Here is a 20,974-nt window from a genome sequence, read left to right on the forward strand (position 1 = left end):
TTACCATAAGGTACTCTATATTTATTAGAGGGAACACAAGGAACGGGGAGAATGAAGAGCTTCGGAGAGAAAAATCATTAAAGGCCAATCAGCAGCAATTTCAGTGATAAAGTGACTGAATTAGTATTCAGCGGATCTCATTTCTTTTCCCACTAAACCCTACTTGTTTTGATAAAAATAAATGCTTATTATTCCTGCATCATTTCTCCCAACTTGAGGCATCTGCTCAATACTTGCTCTCTGAGCTGTTTAAGTTTGGCTACAATGCAATACTGAGATATCATATACTGAATCCTCAGCAGAGGAAAAACTCCACAGGATTCGTAACTGATGTTTTCACATAAAACAGCTATCATGACATTACAACGCATTTATGCCAGACTTATAGGTGTTTTGCATTTTGATGTGGGACAACACGCACAGGACTTGTCACAAAACCAGTAGAAAAGGAAAACCAAGAATATATTACACATTCCAAGGGGCCTTTGAATTAATAATCAAGATCTCTTCACATTCAAGAACTTATTCCCAAGAGTAAATCCATGTTTTAGCACACAGCAAAGTATTTCTACTTAAGGTCAGACTGCTGGCTTCACAACAGACAGACTCATGAACAGCCAGTGCATTTTTGGAAAAGCTTTAGGTTAATGAAGAATCTACGCTTTGCTGTCAGTAATGTTAAAAGATTCTCCTCTCCGGAATCCACCGCATCTTCCCCAATACTTTAAAGCAGTATGAACACATACACATGTGTGCATATATAGGTGTAGCTGAAAATACAAACGTATATACACACACAACTCTTGTACATTCAGAATGCAAGTAATGCATTAACAAAAGCTAGTGGATAATGCACATACATCGTAGCATAATAAAAGTGACATGATAAAATGATTCATTTTTTAAATTTGAGTTTCTTGCATTGTCCTTGACAATTCCTTGCAAGTGCCAATTTAATTCGATTGCAAAAACACACCGGAATGGTTTATAAAGGATATTTTGCCTAGAGCATTAGATCAGTAAAGATCATGATAAATATTTTCCAGGTCTCCATCTGACCTTGTTAATTATATCTATCATCAGATTTTAATCGATACCCAGCTAACACATCACGGTGAACTTCTTTGTTAAAAGAAAGTAATTTTCAGAAGTGGCTTAAACCTTTAAAAAAGGTTTCCTTAAAAAAGGAAAAAAAATTACACCAACAGATACTTCTCCAAGCAAAATAGTACTAAATCTTGATTTTGAAACTATTGCGATAGTCTTGACCAAAAGACTTGGTTGATACTTGGTTTTTCCACCTCAAAGACTGCAGCTAAGTTATCTTTTGACCTTGCTGATCTTTATCCGTAGCACAAATGCAGATGACTTGCATGGGGAGGAGGGGAAACAAATCTCACCAGATTTTCAGAAAGCTGTTATGAATGGCACGTAGAACTGGCTGCACAAAATTCTAAACCAAACTGCAGAAGCAGTTTGCAAAAGCAATCCTACTAGTCTAAGTGCAGTTGTTAGTATCTGAAGCAGCTCGTATTTGGGTATACAAGACCACACTCCTTTTGGGACAAGGGGAGTAAGTTCTTACTTCAATTCAGTTATGTATATCTGCCCTACCCAGCAAGAAGATGGAATAACACATGAAAAACCTAGGACCACTGATTCCATTATCAGAAAGGTGACCATGCATATTGTATTCTCCCACAAAATGAGGAAAATCTTGACATGAGAATCAGAAGTTGACGATTGCCACTATGATTATAGCAATTTAATTCATAAGGAAGCAGTGATACGTAAGTTTAGGATATTAAGATTAACAGTTTAACTCAAAAAACCCAAACCTATCTAAAGTATTTTACATGGCAGAATCAGACAGCAATAATCCAAGTGAAAATTGTTATTACATGCTAATGTGTGATGACTGACTGCAGGCTTCAAGTTCATCTAATCAGCATAATGAAAATAGAAAGTACAAATTGACAGAAGGCAAGGAAATTCAGAAGTTATAGTGGTAATAATGTCCATTATTGAAACAAAGCACAGCAAACTGAAATAAAATATAAGCTTCAACCTTATCTGTTACTCTCACAGGGTCTGCTGTTTCACTAATGAAGAACCACTTTTTGACACAGGACATACATACAGACAAAATCCTTCCTCTTCTCCTTCACTCTCCTGCAAAAAAGCACCCCTGGGTTGAGGTAGGGGGAGAGGAAGGATGTGCAGATCTCTCTCCTTCTTCCAGCTAGAAGGGTTTGTCCAGATCATCTGGGTCTTGTACACAACAAAGACACAGGATTAGGGGATGCAATGTGCACTTTAACACAAGAACACACCTGAGTACATATCAACCCCCTCCAGTAACTACCTCCATAAATTTGTATGTTGGCAGATACGAGATATGAAAAAAACTGTACAGGGGTTTTCACAGACATGAACAAGCAGTGCAATAGTGCACGCCTTGGCAACAGACGTGACCTTGCAGTGCAGACACCCATCAGAACTTTGCCCTAACAGAAAAAATCCTTAACATAACAAGTCTTATTTTAAGGAATTTCTTGTTTCTGTTTTTCTATTGTGTTTCAGTAGAATAGGAAGGATGCACATTTGAAATGAACAGAAATCCTTTAAAATAATTTTTAAAACCCTTTATTATTAAATTTAACATTTTTTCCATTTATTTCAACTTGTAAAGAATACATGATACATTCTAAATATACAGCCAAGGAGAACACTGAAAAAGAGTATTAGAAATAAATAATGCAAGTCTGTAATAGCCAAATATTTTCTCAGAAGTTCTGTAAACAGATTGTGATTGGGACCTCTCAGGAAGTACTGTGTCTTAAAATGTAAGATTTCAAGAAATAAAATCCTAGAAAAATTGAAGTATGGTTCTCGGAAAACCACCTCTTTTAAATATCCACATTCTATACTTTGTATAAGTCTACATTAATATGCTAAACAAGTAAGACTTAAAATTAAGTGAACACAGGAATGGAAAGTAATAGTAAGTGCCTCCCTGTGGCTTGCAGCCATTTTATTATAGTAGCTTGCTGTGCAACAGCATGCAAGGTTCCTCAAGGCAACAAATCTTTTAAATAATACAATGTCCTTAACTCTCATAGAAAGCAAAATAAAAAAGAGACTATCCGACATATCCTCTCTGAGAACACCATGATTGCAAATAGATGAGTAACATGGAAAAAGGGATGAACCTCTTCCCCATGTTCAGTTGTTCCCAGGGGCAAACAAGAACTCCCTTGAAAGAGACGCACACTTGGGCAGAATGTGAGTTTTAGTCATTACATATTACAATACAGCCTCTGAAGAGGTAACCATTCTACTTTGTTTCCTCTGTTGCAGGAGACAGCAGAAGTATGTTTCCAGATATCTAACCCACAGCAAAGAGAATTTGACAAAGAACAGCTGAAATTCTCATCTATACTGAAGCTTCCTGCAATAAACCTGAGGTGACAAAAGCACGTTGCCTATGAATCCTTCACTTCCTCTTCATTCCTCCATTCCCCAAACATCACGTGTTCTTAACTTTGTGTTCCCAGTGATTAAATGCCAGGTTACTAAGTAACATTCATATAAATCTCAAAGCACTTACTTCATGCTGCAAAGTAATCAACTACATAAAATCTTTTCTAAAGGACCTTTGCATGAATTCTACCACCTTGTTTGACATTATTACCCAACAATGAAAATGTAGATGCAAAACAGTCATGAAACAGTAATACATTCACTGAGCCTTTTTAAAAAGCATTTTCAAGACAGTTTTAAAAAAATAGAATGAGAAGGGAAGGTTTGCAAATCACGTCTGTTTTAACTTACCCAAGTAAGAGTAAGGAAAAACTTTTCAATATTGGATATACAATATAATACTGTTGTAAGGAAGAGGAAAATCAGGTTACTTGAAAAGCTACTGAATTTGGAGGTTTTTTTGCAAGCCACAACTGCTTGTCTCCCTCTTAAATTCTCAGTATATTATTTAATCATTTCACCGATACAAGTCTGGAGAATTTACAGGAGAGTCAAAACAATCACAACTAAGAAACAGGTAGTCCATAAAAAAGGAACTTGTTTTCCTCTCAATGGATTCTTACAGAGGTCTGAATTAATATTGGAAGAGATGCAAACTATTAGGCCGCTTGTTGTATTTGTGTTTGTCTCAGTACTTTGGTACCACAGATCACAGCAGCTTTCCTGCCAGTACACAATATATTGATTAGGCATTCTTTGCTATGGAGTTGTAAGCAAACTATGAAAAAGAAAACCAACCCCGGGTGGAACTGTCACAACTGACCCTTTTTTGGTTTAACTGTATTGACAATGTCAATTTAAAGTAAGAAACAAAAATCTTCAGATACAACTTTTCAACAAAATTAACCATGCCAGTTTGTTAAACAGAAGCATCCTCATGCCCTGTGTACTCTTACATTGCATATACCACATTTGGACCTGTGCATCACACACAGAATGGTTAACTAATAACACAGCATTTACAGCGGTATCTGAGGCAGAAGCAGCACTTCTGAGTTTCCCATCTGAGGTTACAATACCGGTGCTTTTTCTGTTAGCCATTTTCTAATTGTAAATTGGTCACTTGAGATGAAGTACAATGTCAAGTGAAAATAACACAACTGAGAGTATAACTAGACCTTGACTAATACCATTCAATATGTAATCACCAGCTATACATTCACCCTTACTTTGCTTCAAGAAAAAGCTACTAAAATCTATTCTAGTGTCTCTTAACATGTGAACAGATTTCACTGCAAGCGTAAGTCCCAAATCAATAATCTAAAATCTGCATAAACAATGAAATTATTCCATTTGAATTAATTACCTGTATAAGAAACATAATACTCTATTCATTCCATTCACATTTCACTCAATACTACTGAATATGGGAATATTAAATCATTTTTTTGGCCAATAGTATTTGAATGTGGGGGGGTTTTTTCTTTATGATACACACTTCTTTACTTCGCACATCATATGCTTGTAACTCAAGGCTGTATTTTCCTTATCTGACTACTTCTTTCACAGGTAAACAGTGGCATTTAAAAACAGAAGTGAATTCTCAAAACACAGAATTATGGCAAACAGAGTCATCTGGAAAAAACAATGCATAAATCTATTCACCTATGCGATAGCAGCCTCTGACAATTGCTTTGAGAAAGCTGTTAGCGCAGAAGACATTTCCCATAGCTCTGAAAAAGCTTACTTCAGTGACAGCAAAGTTGAAAAACTGTCTCACTATCTTACAGAAAAATTCTAATGAAAAATTTTGATTCCCCTGTAAAATATCTCCTTTTTAAACTTCAGCAAATTGTACTGAACTTCTCAGATCATTTACCTAGCCAGTTCTTTAACAAATTGCTAACACAAACTACAGCAGAATATACTGAATAATTAATTTCCAGAGTTCACCTTTATTAAAAACAAGGTTTTTGTTGTGAGAACAAATAATCTCTCACTTGTAGCTTGAAAGCCTAAGATAGGATCATTGGCTTCCAGGGTTGCTACTAGCTGCTTAGCAACCTGTCCTACTTGTCTTCCTTCCTTCCTGTTGTAGAGAACTGTGGACAGAGGAGTAGGCTGACGATAGATGAAAACTCGTCGCAAGCACTCACAAAGAGCAGCGTAGGAGTAATCTGGAGCACAAGCCATAAACTTCTTGTCTTGCTTTGATGCTTGGACATAACCTGCATAGCCCAAAAAGAAGTAGAAGGGAGAAGTAATATATTGGTTTCAACTCTAACTGGCTAAGACAAAATCAACCTTAGCTTAAAAAATAATATGCAACTAGTAACAAAAAAGAAAGAGAAAGATATATGTTGTTATTAAATAAGCCAATAGTTTCTGGAGGTATGCATTAACCAATTTAATACCAATATACAATTCTTCTGTACATCTTCCTAACTGGCGTTTTTGATGTGCACGTATGTATAGCTAGATACTGTTCACACAACTAGCCCCTCTCTGCCTCACAAGGTCTTCCATTTTCTCAGCAGGATCATAAGGCACGGATACACATCTTGGCCCAATATTAGTAGTCTAAGCAGAATAACCCTCTTCTCTCCCCTCACCTCCCAGTTTGTAGTTACATTTACAATTTAAGATTTCTGAGTCTACCTAATCTTGAACAGATACTTAAAACTCGTCTTCTATTTAGAAATCACTGAAAAAAACATGAGTTGCTTTTCAACACACTGTAGTCTTGTCAATATTCACTGGGAAGGAAAGATCTTCCTTTTCCTCTTCCATTACAGAACTCAATTAGAAACAGACTTATTTCAGACTGATTTCCTTTCACACTTTTGTAGAGACTTGAGACACAATCTTTGCAAAGTGATCTACCGTCTTTCTGAAAGGTTATTTGATGCACTTCCACTGAACAATGCTCGGCAATGGTTATCACTGAAAGACAGCACCTTTGAGAACCGCAAGAATGCTAGAGTTTACTTTTTTTGGCTCTCCCTCTTTCCTTATTATCATAGGATAGAGGTCAAAGTACTTGTACTGGGGCTGGCTGGGATGGGGTTAATTTTCTTCACAGCAGACCATAAGGTGCTGTGTTTTGAATTTGTGACTAAAACAGTTTTGATACCACACGATTTTTTGTCTATTGCTGAGCAATGCCTGCACATTGTCATGGCTTTCTATCTTTCCAACTCTGCCCACCCCCCAGTAGGTTGGGGGTGCATAAGAAGTTGGGAGGGGACACAACCAGGACAGCTGACCCCAACTGACCAAAGAGCTCAACCCATGAGCTTTCTTTCTTACTTTTGCTCTTCCTGCTCTCTCCCCTGTCCCACTGGAGGTAGGGAGGGGGAATGGGAAGAGAGCAAGCAGCTGTGTGGTGCTTAGGTGTCCACCAGGGCTAATCCACAACAGTACCATCACACTTTAACTGCATTTTCACACCTTGAGGGTGTTTTTGTTGTTTTGGGTTTTTTTTAAATGTTAACCCTAAGACTTCTAAATTTACGAATGCTTGCTACTGTCCTCAAAACATGATCTCTGTTCATATCCAGCCTCACAGTTTTCACCACAAAACAATTAGTAAATATATAGCTAGACTATCAGTTGACATGATTGCTGTACTGGGAAATATTAGGACAGCCAGAAAAACTTTCCAAGTATAAGTTAATTAATTTAATTCATATATTTAAACACTGGCACTAAAAATAAAAGCTGAATTTAAGTATACGCTTGCAGGTAAAAGAAGCTTTTGAGCCAGGGGACTTGTATTTAAATGGGATTTCCCAGAAAGAAAATCGTAGGCTCTTCATTTTTTTAAAAAAACAATCTAAAAAATGTCACTGTCCTCTATTTTGCTGGTTTATAGATACAACCCTGTTAGGAGCAGGGAATTTATATAGCAAGACTGATGAGTACTCAGTGAAAGATACAGGCTTCTTCAGTAAACTGTGGTAAGAATGGGCAAGATCACGCAACTGCTCCTTCAACCAGCAGCAAATCATTAGACTTTAGCAGCCAAAGGTCTACTCGAGACCAATTGTTTTTTTTCAACAGAAAGTTGTTAGGACAGATATATAGAAAAAAAAACTTGGTCCCTTCAGTTTCCCTTTGGTTCCTTCCCTAGGTTTCAGGCTAAGACTTGAATTGAAAAATATTAATTTTTCAATCATCCTCTTTGCATAGCTTGTTAAAAACTAATTCCAAAAGTTCAAGCAGAGGAAGAAGGAAATAGAGCTACTTAATACCATTGCTTTGGTCAATATAATAACTACTGTAGGTTTTTGAAAACTAGCCTTTTAATCTAGAAAATACTAATTTTTACTACTAGCTCTTGCAAAGTACTTCTAAATTTGGTTGTAGATAAACAAGCTGATGACTTACACCTCTGGCACATAAAAGGTGAAGTAGATTAGTACAGAAGTGTAAACTTCAATATAATACTGTAAAATGATAGTACAATAAGGAGAAAGAAGTAGAAGAACAATGTTGGTTTTTATCACCTTAGGTACAGAAAGCTCAAAGAGATCATAATTTCCTTCCTGTTATTTCCAAAACAATAGAAACACGTTCTTAAAACAGTACTACAAAGTCAGCATAGAAACTTGAAACTAATAGTAATTTGAAAAAACATCTTAATCCTTATCATCCGCTTTTTTCCCCCAGCATAATGAAATTTGAAATGAGTAAACAAAGAACAAATTGTGAAATTAATCTCTTTTGTTAGAGAATTTGTTAAGATGCTTACAGCTTAATTTGATCTTAAGTTAAAATAACAGGCTATTAAAAAATCATTCATATTACAAAACTAAATAAATTGCAAAAACTCAGAATAAAACCAATTATGTGTTATGGTAACCTATGTGAGCTCTATAAAACAGCTAATAGCTTCCCTTTCATTTTGGACCCAGACTGAGAGTGGCGTGGTCCAACAAATGTATTTGGGGGAGAGAGGGAATAAATTGTCACACATGGCATTATTGAAGGAATGGGTCTAGAGAACACTTAGAGAACATGTAGACTATAGTTGTCACAGCAGAAGCAAATTCTGGACCAGATTAATTTTCACGAAAACTGAGTTATCTGTTTCTTACTTGATAGGTACAATACTGGGCTATATCGGCCATCCTATTTGATCTGATACGGCAATTCTTACTCTTGCACCCATACTTTTCAAAGTACTTTCTGCTTCTGAGCCTTAGGATTCTGCTTCCAACAGTGGGTAAAAACAAATTCTTAGTCCTGATTGCAAGAATACAGCAATTAACTAATGATTCTTCACAGTCACATTTTCTACTTTTCTGGCAGTCTGTCATTTCAGAACAGTCAGGGGCTTCTTGAGCCAGAGCTGGCACAGTTACACTTTTGATTGATTTTTCCTGTCATGATGATTTTTTATTTTATTTTCAAATTCGTGAAAACTTCCTATGTCCACAAAGTTTTGTGGCAGAGGGTTGCATAGCTTAAATGTACATATGTGAAGTATTTCTTTTAGCTTCTTTTGAACCTACTATGTACCAGCATCATTTGATGCTCCTAGCTCTTATAAACAGAAGAAACAGTGAACAATCATGTCCAATTCTTCAGACTTGTCACCTGGGACAACGACATATGAAAAATCTAAAGGTCACTTATTAAAACATCTTACCATAAGCATATATACACCTAGACATGTCATCAATGAACTGCAGCTGTTCTCCTGATGAATTCCGTGTGAGTGTTAAGGTGCTGATTGTGCTTTTAAGTCTTTAACTCGAGTTCACTTACCCAAGGAACTCTCCTTTTTACTGTGCATTACTGTGCTTGCATCCTGTATATGGTCTGAAAAGGCTTGTTTTCCTCCCAAGGCATAAATATTTTATTTCTTATGCTCTAATATTTCTAAAATTAAGCTAGCATGCTGCTATCAACAGAATTATAGTACCTTTCAATTCAAATTTAATTAAGTGAAGTATCAACAGAAGCCATACTAAGAGTATTCAGGTAGAAAAATCTCAGATGGAGGAGTGAGACACAGAAGTTTATTTCCTACCTAAAGCATTAAAAGTTGCAATGTGTTCCCACATGTTCTCTGGTTGGTCAGAGTGGGGCTGCCAGAGAAGAGCATCAACATCATGCCTCAGGCAGAAGCATGGCATTTCTCTGGGATCCACAACAACTGAGAAAAGATACTGGTTGCTTCCAAGATTAATCTGAAAACAAAACAAAGAAATACAAAATATTGATTCAAAGCATAAATAGCAGATTCTGTCACACATACTGCCAAAGTTAGATGTTCAACAGCTTCATGTTTGTTAGTTGACAAAATGTTTGAATACATTATGCTGCATCCCACTGATCAACAGCTCAATACACCACAGGTAGCTAATACATTTCAAGCAGATGCTATTAAGTTTCTTGGGATAGTATTTAGGGAAACATTATGTCCACTACACAAGCAAATAGGAATGTGTTTTGTGTAGAAATGGTTTTCTAGGACAGAGGATCCTAACCTACAACTTCTGATGTTAGGAAAAGATTCTCTCTAAGTAATCATGTCTGGTTTTCTGCAGTGCCAACAGGGAAGGAAATACTGTCCCTCTGCAGTAAAAGTTGGTAACCACTGGAACAAGGATTAGTTAGAATACTAAAATTATGAAATGTCAACAATTTTTTATGTACTCACAATCACATAATTACTGAATTTCAGATTAATTAATTAATTAAGAAGCACACTCTTCATCAAATATGTCTATATCACCAAAAACATTCATAGAATCATAGAATAGTTTGGGTTGGAAGGGACCTCTAAAGGTCACCTAGTCCAACCCCCCTGCTGTGGGCAGGGACATCTTCAACTGCATCAGGTTGCTCAGAGCCCCGTCCAACCTGACCTTGAATGTTTCCAGGGATGGGGCATCCACCACCTCTCTGGGCAACCTGTGCCAGTTCAATAACCACTTCTATTCACCAGGAATGACCAATTACGTAAGACAGACAAGACAGACATATCCTGCTACCTGAATAAACAATAATAAGAATAAACGATAAAACAACACATATTTTGAGTTTTCTATGTAAAGCCTTCTAAAGGAATTTAATAGCAATACTTTTAATGTAGCACTATGACTAGCAAATGCTCAAAAAGGAAAGAACAATCTGTTCCCTTAAGGTCTATCAAGAAAGAACACTGAGAAATTCCTGTTTGTACTCAGAGCTGGTCCACATTGTTCACGTTACCAGATGAACAAATATATTTGAATTATTTTTTATATCCAGAAGCTATGTCTGCAACTGCAACATGAAGGATAACACCCTAATAGATGGTACGATATATTACTCCTCAATGAGCATTTCAGATGCTGACATTTGTTGACTAATCGTTCTCAAACAGTTGTCACAGCACTCTTTTTATTACACTTATTGTGACAATTAACTATGAACTGCAAGCTTTTTATGCTATCATTGTACAAATGTCACAGGATGCGGTCTCTGTCCTGAAGACCTTAATTTAATCTTAACATAAGATCCAGTGGACAGAAACAACAGCTACTGAGACCCAGAAATTTGTTTACTCGAGGTTATACAGTCCATGACAGAACTAATACAATTATTTCAGCTGATTAAGTTCAAGGCTAATGGCTCAACTTCAAAACAGCCTTCCATTACTACGCCATTCAACAGGCATACAAATTCTTCAGTTGTATTAAAAATACAAAAGAGATTAAATAATCCTCAGTCTCCATTAGGGCCAGATGCAATCATGAAATGAGGGTTAATAATTTTCTAAGCAACTAAGAGGCAAAGAAACACTAATAAAGATAACATCAAGAGCTCCACTAATAAGGTGTCTTAAGGAGAACAAAGCAGAAAACAGGAGGCAGGTATTGTATTGGTGCAATGTGCTGAGCAAAACAGAAAGTATGAAGTCTCAGTCCCTCAAACTTCCTAACATCTGAAAAAGGTTAGAAGTTAGCAGAGGTCAGGCAGATGACACCGACAGAAGTGAGTGGAACAGACCTCTAAGGAGCACAGGAAAAATAGGCAGAATGAATGAGAAACAACTTGAGAAAGGGAACAAGTTGAGTCTTCTCATACATTCAGCTCAATACTCACTCCATGGGCCCCTAATGCATGCTCACAGTGGCACCTGCTTCTCACACTGGGAAAAAGTGAATCATGGGGATTGTGCATCAGACACACTGGTGCGATGACACTCCACAGGGTCACAGACAGTAAGTTACAGTATGATTTGACCAGAAGTACCTGCTAGAAGGCCCAGCCTCTTCAGCTGTTTTTCATCAATGTGACCTCTGTTTTGCTGCTGGACAGCTAACCTCCCCAAAAGTCATTGTTATTACTTCTACTTTATTCCCCCACCTCCCAGGTGAGAAAAGCAAGTTGTTCCTGGAACACCAGAAGGAAATGAAGCGTGGCTTCCTACAGACTGGAATTACATTTCCCTAAGCTTCTCTTCCCCATAACTCCTTGTAGATTTCATCTCTCCTCGTTTTTAAGCTCTTTCCTCCCATAATCCATACCTGCTTTGTTGAATATGACGTAGCATAGTCTATGACTAATCCTGAACTTTGGCTGTGCTTACAGGCCAAACAGCTGCTGTCTTTTAAACTGGATATGGACTGAGTTACTGTGGTGGGTTTGACTTTGGCTGGCTGCCAGACACCCACCCACCTGCTCTCTCACTCCCCCTCCTCAGCAGGACAGGGGAGAGAATAAGATGTAAAAGCTCATGGGTCGAGATAAAGACAGGGAGATCACTTACCAATTCTACCATCAAGGGCAAAACAGACTTTACTTGGGGAAAATTAATTTAATGTATCACCAATTAAAAAATAAAGTAGGATGATGAGAAACAAAGACAAAGATTAAAAAAACCCTTCCCCATGCCCTTCCCTGATTCAACTTCACTCCTTCATTCTTGACTGCTCTACCTCCCCCGCTACCAGAGTGGTGCAGGGAGATGGGGAATGGGGGTTGGGGTCAGTCCATAACACTTCCTCTCTGCTGCTCCTTCCTCCTCATGCTGTTCTCCTGCTCCAGTGTGGGATCCCTCCCACAGGATACAGTCCTTCACGAACCGCTCCAACATGGGTCCTTCCCATAGGCTGCAGTTCTTCAAGAACTGCTCCAGCGTGGGTCCTTTCCACAGAGTACAGTCTTTCAGGAATGGACTGCTCCAGCATGGGTCCTCCACAGGCCACAGTTCCTACCAGAAAACCTGCTTCTGCGTGGGCTCCTCTCCACGGGCCACAGCTCCTGTGTGGGCTCTCCACAGGCTGCAACTTCCTCCAGGGCACATCCACCTGCTGTGGTATGGGGTCCTCCACAGGATGCTGCATGGATATCTGTTCCACCATGGTCCTCTATGGGCTGCAGGGGGACAACCTGCCTCACCATGGTCTTCTCCACGGGCTGCAGGGGAATCTCTGCTCTGGCACCTGGAGCACCTCCTCCTCCTCCTCTGACCTTGGTGTTTGCAGTGCTGTTTCTCTCATATTTTTCTCACTCCTCCCTCTCACTGCTGCTGCACAGCATTTTTTTACCCTTTCTTAAATATTTTTTCCCTGAGGGGCCATCAGCATCCCTGATGCATTCAGCTGTGTCCTACAGTGGATCCATTGGAGCTGTCTGGAACCAGCTGTGTCTGGCACAGGGCAGCCCCAGTCTCTTCTTGCAGAGGCCACCCCCGCAGCTCCCCAGCTGCCAACACCTGGGTATGAACATCCAAATACAGCTCTACAAGCTGAGGCACCATGTATAGGTGTCTCCTCTTTCTTACTGTTTTAAGTCAACTGACAGAAGTTAAGCATCTTTGACATGGATAACAGACAGAGCACTCTTCTCATCCACAGCTCACTTCAGTATGCATCAGTCCTTTTGCTAAGGGAGAGGGTCGGACTTTGAGCAATCAACTCTTCTGAAACTTATTTGAACTGAGGAAGTAGTTTCACAGAGAATCAAAAAACTGCACAAATGTTTACGGCACCACAGTAAAATCCCAACATTAGCACAAAAGTAACTTTGAAGTCACCAGCAGTCATTTTCAGCCAAAGGTACAACAGTATATAAATTAAATTATTTATATATGACAAGAAGTAAGCCTTACAGCACTCAGCACTGAATTGTTTGTAGATGTCTTTCAACAGCAGCTACACATATTTTTAAGGGTCAAGCACTTAGTATTTTGTAAATCCCGTATCTAGTAAAACACACATCAAAATTTTTAAAAATATATTTTTTCAGAAGTACCATGTCAGAAATGTGATAGTTTTACAAACATCAAGATTTTAGTTTTAATAAACATCTGTAGTTAAGTAAAAAAAACCAAAACATCCAACATGCAATTTAAATCTACATGTGTGCTAACAATAATGTTATTACATATATGATAAGTACAAGTGTCATGTTACTTAGCTATTGTTATTTTTTACATCACAAACAGTTTTGAACAGACTAAAGGAATTAAGGTTTTTTTCCCAGGTTTCAGTAAGTTTGTGGAATATGTAGAGAAATATTTTAAATGTACAGCACCTCAGCAAAGTAATTCTGAACTTTGATTACTTTTTTCCCCCAGAAGTAATTTACAGTGTTTTGAAAAACACAATAAATGTTATTTAAGCTGGGTTAGTTGCCTATTTCAACAGAGATACAGATCACTTGGACAGACAGCCCAAATGCAAAAGAAGTTTTGTGAGTGTTGTCAGAACATGAGAAACTCAACTGCAATAAAGAACTATTCAAACTGAAGCAGTTATTCAGGCAAAGCATCCAGAACCAGAAAAGCACTTAAGGAAGACCTTGCCTCTTCTCTTGTCAATCACCACTAGAGCATCTCCACTCCAACGGACATGCACAAATACATGACATGCTTCCCACATTCCCATAGCTCAGATGTAAGCATGATGTATTTCACAGAATGACATGCACACTTAGTTAACAGAGGTCATTCTGGCACCTACTGAGAAGGTAGACTCATGCTTCTATATAGGCATACAAGCAAGGGAAGAGTGATCTTATATGTCAGCTAGTAGAAAATGAACGGAAGTTCTTCTGTTGTGTTTCCATAATCCACCTATCAACCAGAGAAGTCTCCTGCCACAAATCAACTGCTGTCTGAAATTACCTACTGCAATTAGCTAGTCAAAGACCTAGGTTTACGTAGTCCATTTCCTATTTTCTCCTTGCTCCACAAATCACTGGGAATACTCTCTTCTTCTGTATCTAAAACCAAGCAGCATCTCTTCCCTTAAGCCATCCCAATTTTATTAAGTATTGGGATGCCTGGATTTCCCCCACTGCAAGCACACAGCACCACTTTGTACTTCAGGCATCTTTCAGCATTTTTTCAACTACTAATTTTTGTACATTTTGTCATACATGCCTGCAACTGGTTTTAACAGGATGCATAATACAGAACTCAAGCATATGGTAGTATACATATTAATCTACATAACACAGAAGGCAAACTTTATGTTGTAGATGCTACTGCAAGCAGTTCCAAAAACAAGATAGTGTTTTTAGGTAGCACATACTTCACCTGACAAAGCCCCTGCCCTCCACAGCAAAAAATGTTGTCCATCATGCATCTCTAGTTTCTGACAGCTTGGTGTTGTGGTTTAACCTCATCTGGCAACTGAGGACCACACAGCTGCTTGCTCACTCCCTCTGCCCCCAGTGGGATGGGGGAGAGAATCGGAAGGGTAAAAGTGAGAAAACTTGTGGGTTGAGATTAAAAAGTTTAATAAGTGAAAGATGGTGATGATGATGATGATGATGATAATAATAATGGAATATATAAAGCAAGTGATGTACAATGCAATTGCTCACCACCTGCCAACCAATGCCTAGCCCATCCCCAAGCAGAGGCCCCCCCGGCCAGCTTTCCCCAGTTTATGTACTGAGCGTGACGTCCCATGGTATGGAATGTCCCTTTGGCCAGTTGGGGTCAGTTGTCCTGGCTGTGCCCCCTGCCAGCTTCTTGTGCACCCCCAGCCCTCTCAGTCGGTAGAGCATGGGGAGCTGAAAAGTCCTTGACTAGTGTAAGCACTGCTTAGCAACAACTAAAACATCAGTGTGTTATCACATTGTTCTCATCCTAAAACACAACGCACTGGAGTTTAGGCCACTGTTAACCTAACTTAAAGAATTTATATTAATAAAGCAAATATTTCTCTATAGGAGAAACTGAATAACTGCATTTGAGCTAGAGGAGACAGACATCATTTTGCCACACAAGAACAGGCCAGTATAGCAATATATTTGACAGAGATTGCTGGCTGTCAAACCTATTTATTTCAGCTGGATCATTGCCATTGAAATGCACTAGAAAATGTCAAGAAAAATAGAACCAAATCTCTTTACAGAACAGATATCATTACATCATCAATGTTTTATATCCTTAAATTATAACTCAAGGTGGGAAATATTCTATATAAATATTTCACGGTCTTAAATTCTCTAAGATTCTAGACACACGTTTTACAAAGTTCTCTCCAACTTAAGAGCAAAAAGACATATACAACTGTATACTAATGATGATGGTTTACTACAAAGGTGAAAAGCTGTATCAGCCACACTTCTGAAGGAATAGGCCCCTGAACTGCTAACAAAACAAAAAAACTAAACAAAAAAAAAAAAATGGAAAGAAGAACTAAATCAAAGTGAAAATATGTTCCTGTATGGTGAAAAATCTACTGAAATACTCAGGCTCCTATGTATTCCAACAAGGAGGAAAAACACAAGATCACATAGTTGAGGTTGGAAGGGACTTCTGGAGATATTCTAGTCCAATACTCACTGCTCAAAGTAGGGTCAGCTAGAGCAGGTTATACATGCATGAAAATTTCCTACTCACAGTAATTGTGCTTTGACCATAATGCTTAAAAGTAATCCAAAGGCTAATGTATTTAATGCCACCCATTTTTAAGAGCTCTTTACAAACATCCTGGAGTTCAAACTTGCTCCACAACGTCTTGCTGCCTGCTAGAAAGCAGCATACATCATATCTGCCTTTCTTGATCCCATGATATCATGTTCCTCCTGGTCTGTGAAATGTCTCTGGGGCACAAACTTCTTAGCCTAAACTACTGTTTCTTGTCCTGAAGGATAAGTTATTCAGAACTTTATCCAGTCTGGTCTTGAAAACCTCAAGGACAGAGGCTGCACATCCTTACTAGGCAACCCGATCCACGCTACAATCATGGTGTAAAAGTTTTTCCTTCCATCCAGTTTGAACCTCATTTCTACTTACACCTGCTGTCTCTTGTTCTCTTACCACACATCACTGAACAGCTAAAATCCATTTGAACTGAGTTGCTATAAAATGTCCTCCTACCAATTACAGATTTTATCTTCTGACAAATGTTACCTATCACACTGTATCCACAAAACAGACGACTTTGTCAGTGCAGCATGCTAGCCTTTAAAATTAATCTTTTTTTCTTTGGCAGCATAGATGCATGTACAGGCATATATATACACACACATATATATGCATACACATACAGACATATACGTATGTATCTGTACTGCCAAAGGAAAAAAGATACTTTTTTTTTTTTAAAAAGAACAAACCAAGATCTGCAAGGCACAGACTTAAGACTTCTTCTAGAGCTTTTCTGAGGAAATGGGAAATTATGAACTGATTCAAAATCTTATCCTGTAACTATGACATTTTCTGTACAAAACAGGTTATCCTATATATACTTTGCGTGACACAAGGTAGTGATGAGGTGCAATACCAATGTTTATTACAAGCTTAGTAGAGACATCTTGAAAAAAACCCCAAACCCCCAAAAAACCCCAAGACGACAACTTAATCTGTGACACTTTCATATGATTATTTTGTTTCCCACTTTAGCCAATGGACCCGATCAAGTCCTAACTTACTGTTAGTCAAGGTTGCTTACAACCCAGATCAAGCCTCCTATTGAATCATTTTGCTTACAATCTGTTCTTTCCAGTGTGATTGACAAACAAGTATCATAAAGTGATCTATGCTCCAGCCCCTTAGTAAAAAGGATCACCTTTCTACCAGGCTATCTGAAAAGTTACTGAGAAAAATGCAAGCTAAGGAAACTAGAAGAATTTTGTGCCACTGAAAAAGACCCCCTTCTTATCATCATTTTGACATAGCTTTGCTTTTTCAAATGGCTCACTTGTGAAAGTATATGTATTTTTTAAATCAGAATAAAAGGAGCCTTGTTTTTACATTAAAATGACATTGAAGAACACATATTGGTTCATAATTTCTGTTGCTACTGTCATTTTACATTATAGAAGAAATTTATGTGGTTTCAAGAGTTTGCACAGAGTTTTGTTCTGATAATATAATTCAACTTGCATATAAAAAAGATGTTTAAAAATATTTCTCTATAAGAATTTGCAGCACTTACTACATGAGTGACTTTCAAGGTATCACCATCAAATTTGCACAAGCTTGCACTATCTTCAAGAAAAGCATCACATTCTTCTAATTCTTGAGCATTACAAGGTGGGTTTTCCTTTTCAGGGTTTGGATTCTGAAATAAAAAGACAACGAACTACACTGAAAACCCGAGCTACTGAATATATAATATATAAAAATCCCTTTTCATAACAACAGCACATATATTTATATAATACATAAAAATCCCTTTTCAACAGAACAGGACGAATAATTTGCATCAAGCTATTATGTACTTATTCAAAATGAAGAGAACCATTTCTGTTGTGGAGGATAGCATGAGTGGTAGGTACAACAAAATCCATTTCAGTTTAAGGAAAGGTACATAAGCCACTAAAACACGGACAATAAATTCCCTTCTGTAAGTAGCAGAAGTATACAATTCTGAAAACCTACGCAGGTTCAGTAAATTTACATCAGTGTAAGCTCCTTTCAGATTGCCATTGGAAATGCTATTAAAAATGGATTAATTATTTTTGTAAGTAGGTCTAAATACCTGCCTCCTTTTAGCTTTGCTAATAATTATTTTAAATTAAGAATGTTGTTATGCATATTTTTCAACACACTCAAAACAAGAAAAAAGCACATGTATTTTTTCACATCCCACAAGTCAAAGAAAGGAAAAACCGTCACTTTTACTAATAATTCGAGAGCAAGATAAAACAATACCGCATACACAAACAGCTTACTTCTGCTAATGATATCTTCCTTGGATAATTTTCAAAACAATCAAGCTCCATTACCTTTGTGATATATTTAAAGAACTAATTTAACGATAACAGAAAGGGACCTTTATTTAACAGAAGGCAAAAATATATACTTCCTCGTTAAGTATGAATTAACGTTGCTTCTTGCATGAAAAAAAGACACCATCTTGACAACTAATATAAGCGGAAAGCTGAGGCCAAACAGAATGTGTAAGGAAAGATTAGACAGGGCACTGACTCAATTCATCTGACAGGGAGGAGTTCCTGAGTTCCTGTGCTCCTTTCTTCATCCATTTCAGCTGATTATTAAGAACTTTTATTTTGGTTCAGTCCACAAAGTGAAGGAGATCAGCACAATTTTTTTTTTAATTGCTAAGACAATTTAAGTTCAAAGAAAACAAACATGAAGAGATAACAAAGAAACATCCTTAAATGACAGGAACCAGGAAAATTGTCATATACTGCAGGCTAATGCACAAGACTTAAAACAGGGTATCCGTCTCTTTAGAGGCTAGACTTTGGGGTTCACCTCTCCTCTACCAAGCATTCTTGACAGCCTCTGGTTTACTGTTTCATCAGGTGGATTTTAAAAAACCTTCCAGGTAAATATCATTACCATAAGCAATTGAGATGACCAAAAAGAATTCATGCCTTTATTATACATATGTAGCTAAAGTTGCAGTATAACAAAGTACGTAACATTTATTTAAATGAACTTTGCTAAGGAAAGATTTTTTTTTTTTTTACATGATCATTATTGCACAGAAGCTGAAAAGTTGTGACAAAAAAAAAAATCATCACTTTAAGCTCAGTATGAGTTACAAAAGAAAAGAAATTTGAAGTTCTCAATAAATCTCAGGTTAAAAGATGTACTACAATATCTTGCCCACAAATAGTGGAGGAGAAAGGAGGGAAATCAATTTAAACACTAAACAGAATTTATTTTAATAACACTTTTCAGCCTTATTAAAAAAAGTAATAGTCCAAAACTAATATATCAAGACCCATAGGGAGTCACACTTCACTAGTTTTAGATGAGATGCCATTTTCTAATTAAACCAAAAGGGGAAGTATCAAGCAAACAGCAGTTAAAAATTACATTTTATTTTGTTTTAAGTAGATTCCCTGTATAACAATAATGCCAGAAAGCTCACAAGTCATGCTTATGCTTTCCTAAATTTTCTTTTTTAAAATGTTATTTACACTCACAGTCTGTAAGTCAAGTACAGTATCCCTAGGAAGACAGTATAAAAGTATTGCTAACCTATTGATAAAAAAGAAACAGACATCCTTCAAAATTACTTAAATCAACTGCTTTAAAACAAACTGCCACATCATAAGTGGTGGGAACAAAATTTATTTTCAATGTTAAATCAGACTTCTGTTTTGGTGCACAGATGCTATCATGTAAGCTAAATTCAGCCCCCCATGAAGATAGTATTACTGTTCAAAGTATATTCACAACTCTAGTGCCATCAGTTTGGTAACAGTTTCAGTTAAAAATGAATGTGGAGTTAGGATTCTGAATAGTAAATGAACTGATGAGCTATGTCAATGAAGTGCAAATTAGGATATCAAGAAAAGACAATACGCAAATCTACAAGAACTTTAAATGTTTTACTTTCAACTCCTTACCATTACTTCAGAAGTAAGATGCATCAGGCTTTCAGTTATTTCAGAGCATTGGGAAGAGTCCATAATGAATTCCCCTCTTGTGTCACCAACTATTAGCTCTGGCCACCGGGGTCCCTCATTTTTCTTAATTAGAGAAATTTCCAAACTAAAATGCAAATAGAAGACAAAGAGTAGTACATGAAAACACTGTATCCATTTCTCAGATTAGTCAAAAAGCTCTAAATGTAGATTTGATCATGAATTAATAATGAAAATCGCATAACAGAAACCTCTAGCATTCAATATATAAAATAAACTATTCTAATGGAAAATATTCTAAAGAAAAACAGACTAAGGACATGTGATTTCTAAAAGCCTAAGAACAAAGAGAATGTATTCATGAATGTAAGTGTCCTCAGAGTTTTCAATGTAAATGCAGTTTCCCCTGAAGGAGTCTTATTAAAATATTTTAAATACCATAGGAGATCACCCGTAAAGAAATCTATTCAAAGAGTGACAGAATTTTACTACAGAGATTTGAAACCTAAGAAGTACTTATTAGGGCTACTTAAGCATGCACTACCTTTATATAACATCTAGGACAAAAATATTTGTATTTTATAGACCTCAGAAATACAAAACAGTTAATTATCTACATTGTATATCTAAAATCATGTCTCAGAAGAGATACGATTTCTGTAACCTGTCAAAAAAACCCCAC

General features: G+C 37.2%; 1 protein-coding gene across 1 annotated transcript in view; it reads right to left on the bottom strand.

The window, feature by feature from the left end:
• Nucleotides 1–4,957: 4,957 nt before the first annotated feature.
• The window catches only part of NUDCD1 (NudC domain containing 1), a 67,383-nt gene continuing 51,366 nt past the window's right edge, over nt 4,958–20,974 (bottom strand). Inside the window, exons 7-10 of the mRNA XM_009281970.1 lie at nt 20,275–20,419; nt 17,883–18,008; nt 9,521–9,680; nt 4,958–5,711 (exon numbers count right to left, since the gene is read on the bottom strand). Of these exons, the coding sequence (XP_009280245.1) occupies nt 5,419–5,711; nt 9,521–9,680; nt 17,883–18,008; nt 20,275–20,419 (724 nt within the window). The 3' untranslated portion in view covers nt 4,958–5,418. The remainder of the gene's footprint in view (nt 5,712–9,520; nt 9,681–17,882; nt 18,009–20,274; nt 20,420–20,974) is intronic.

This window comes from Aptenodytes forsteri, unplaced genomic scaffold (genome assembly GCF_000699145.1).
Source record: "Aptenodytes forsteri isolate BGI_AS27 unplaced genomic scaffold, ASM69914v1 Scaffold421, whole genome shotgun sequence".
NCBI classification, from domain to species: domain Eukaryota; kingdom Metazoa; phylum Chordata; class Aves; order Sphenisciformes; family Spheniscidae; genus Aptenodytes; species Aptenodytes forsteri.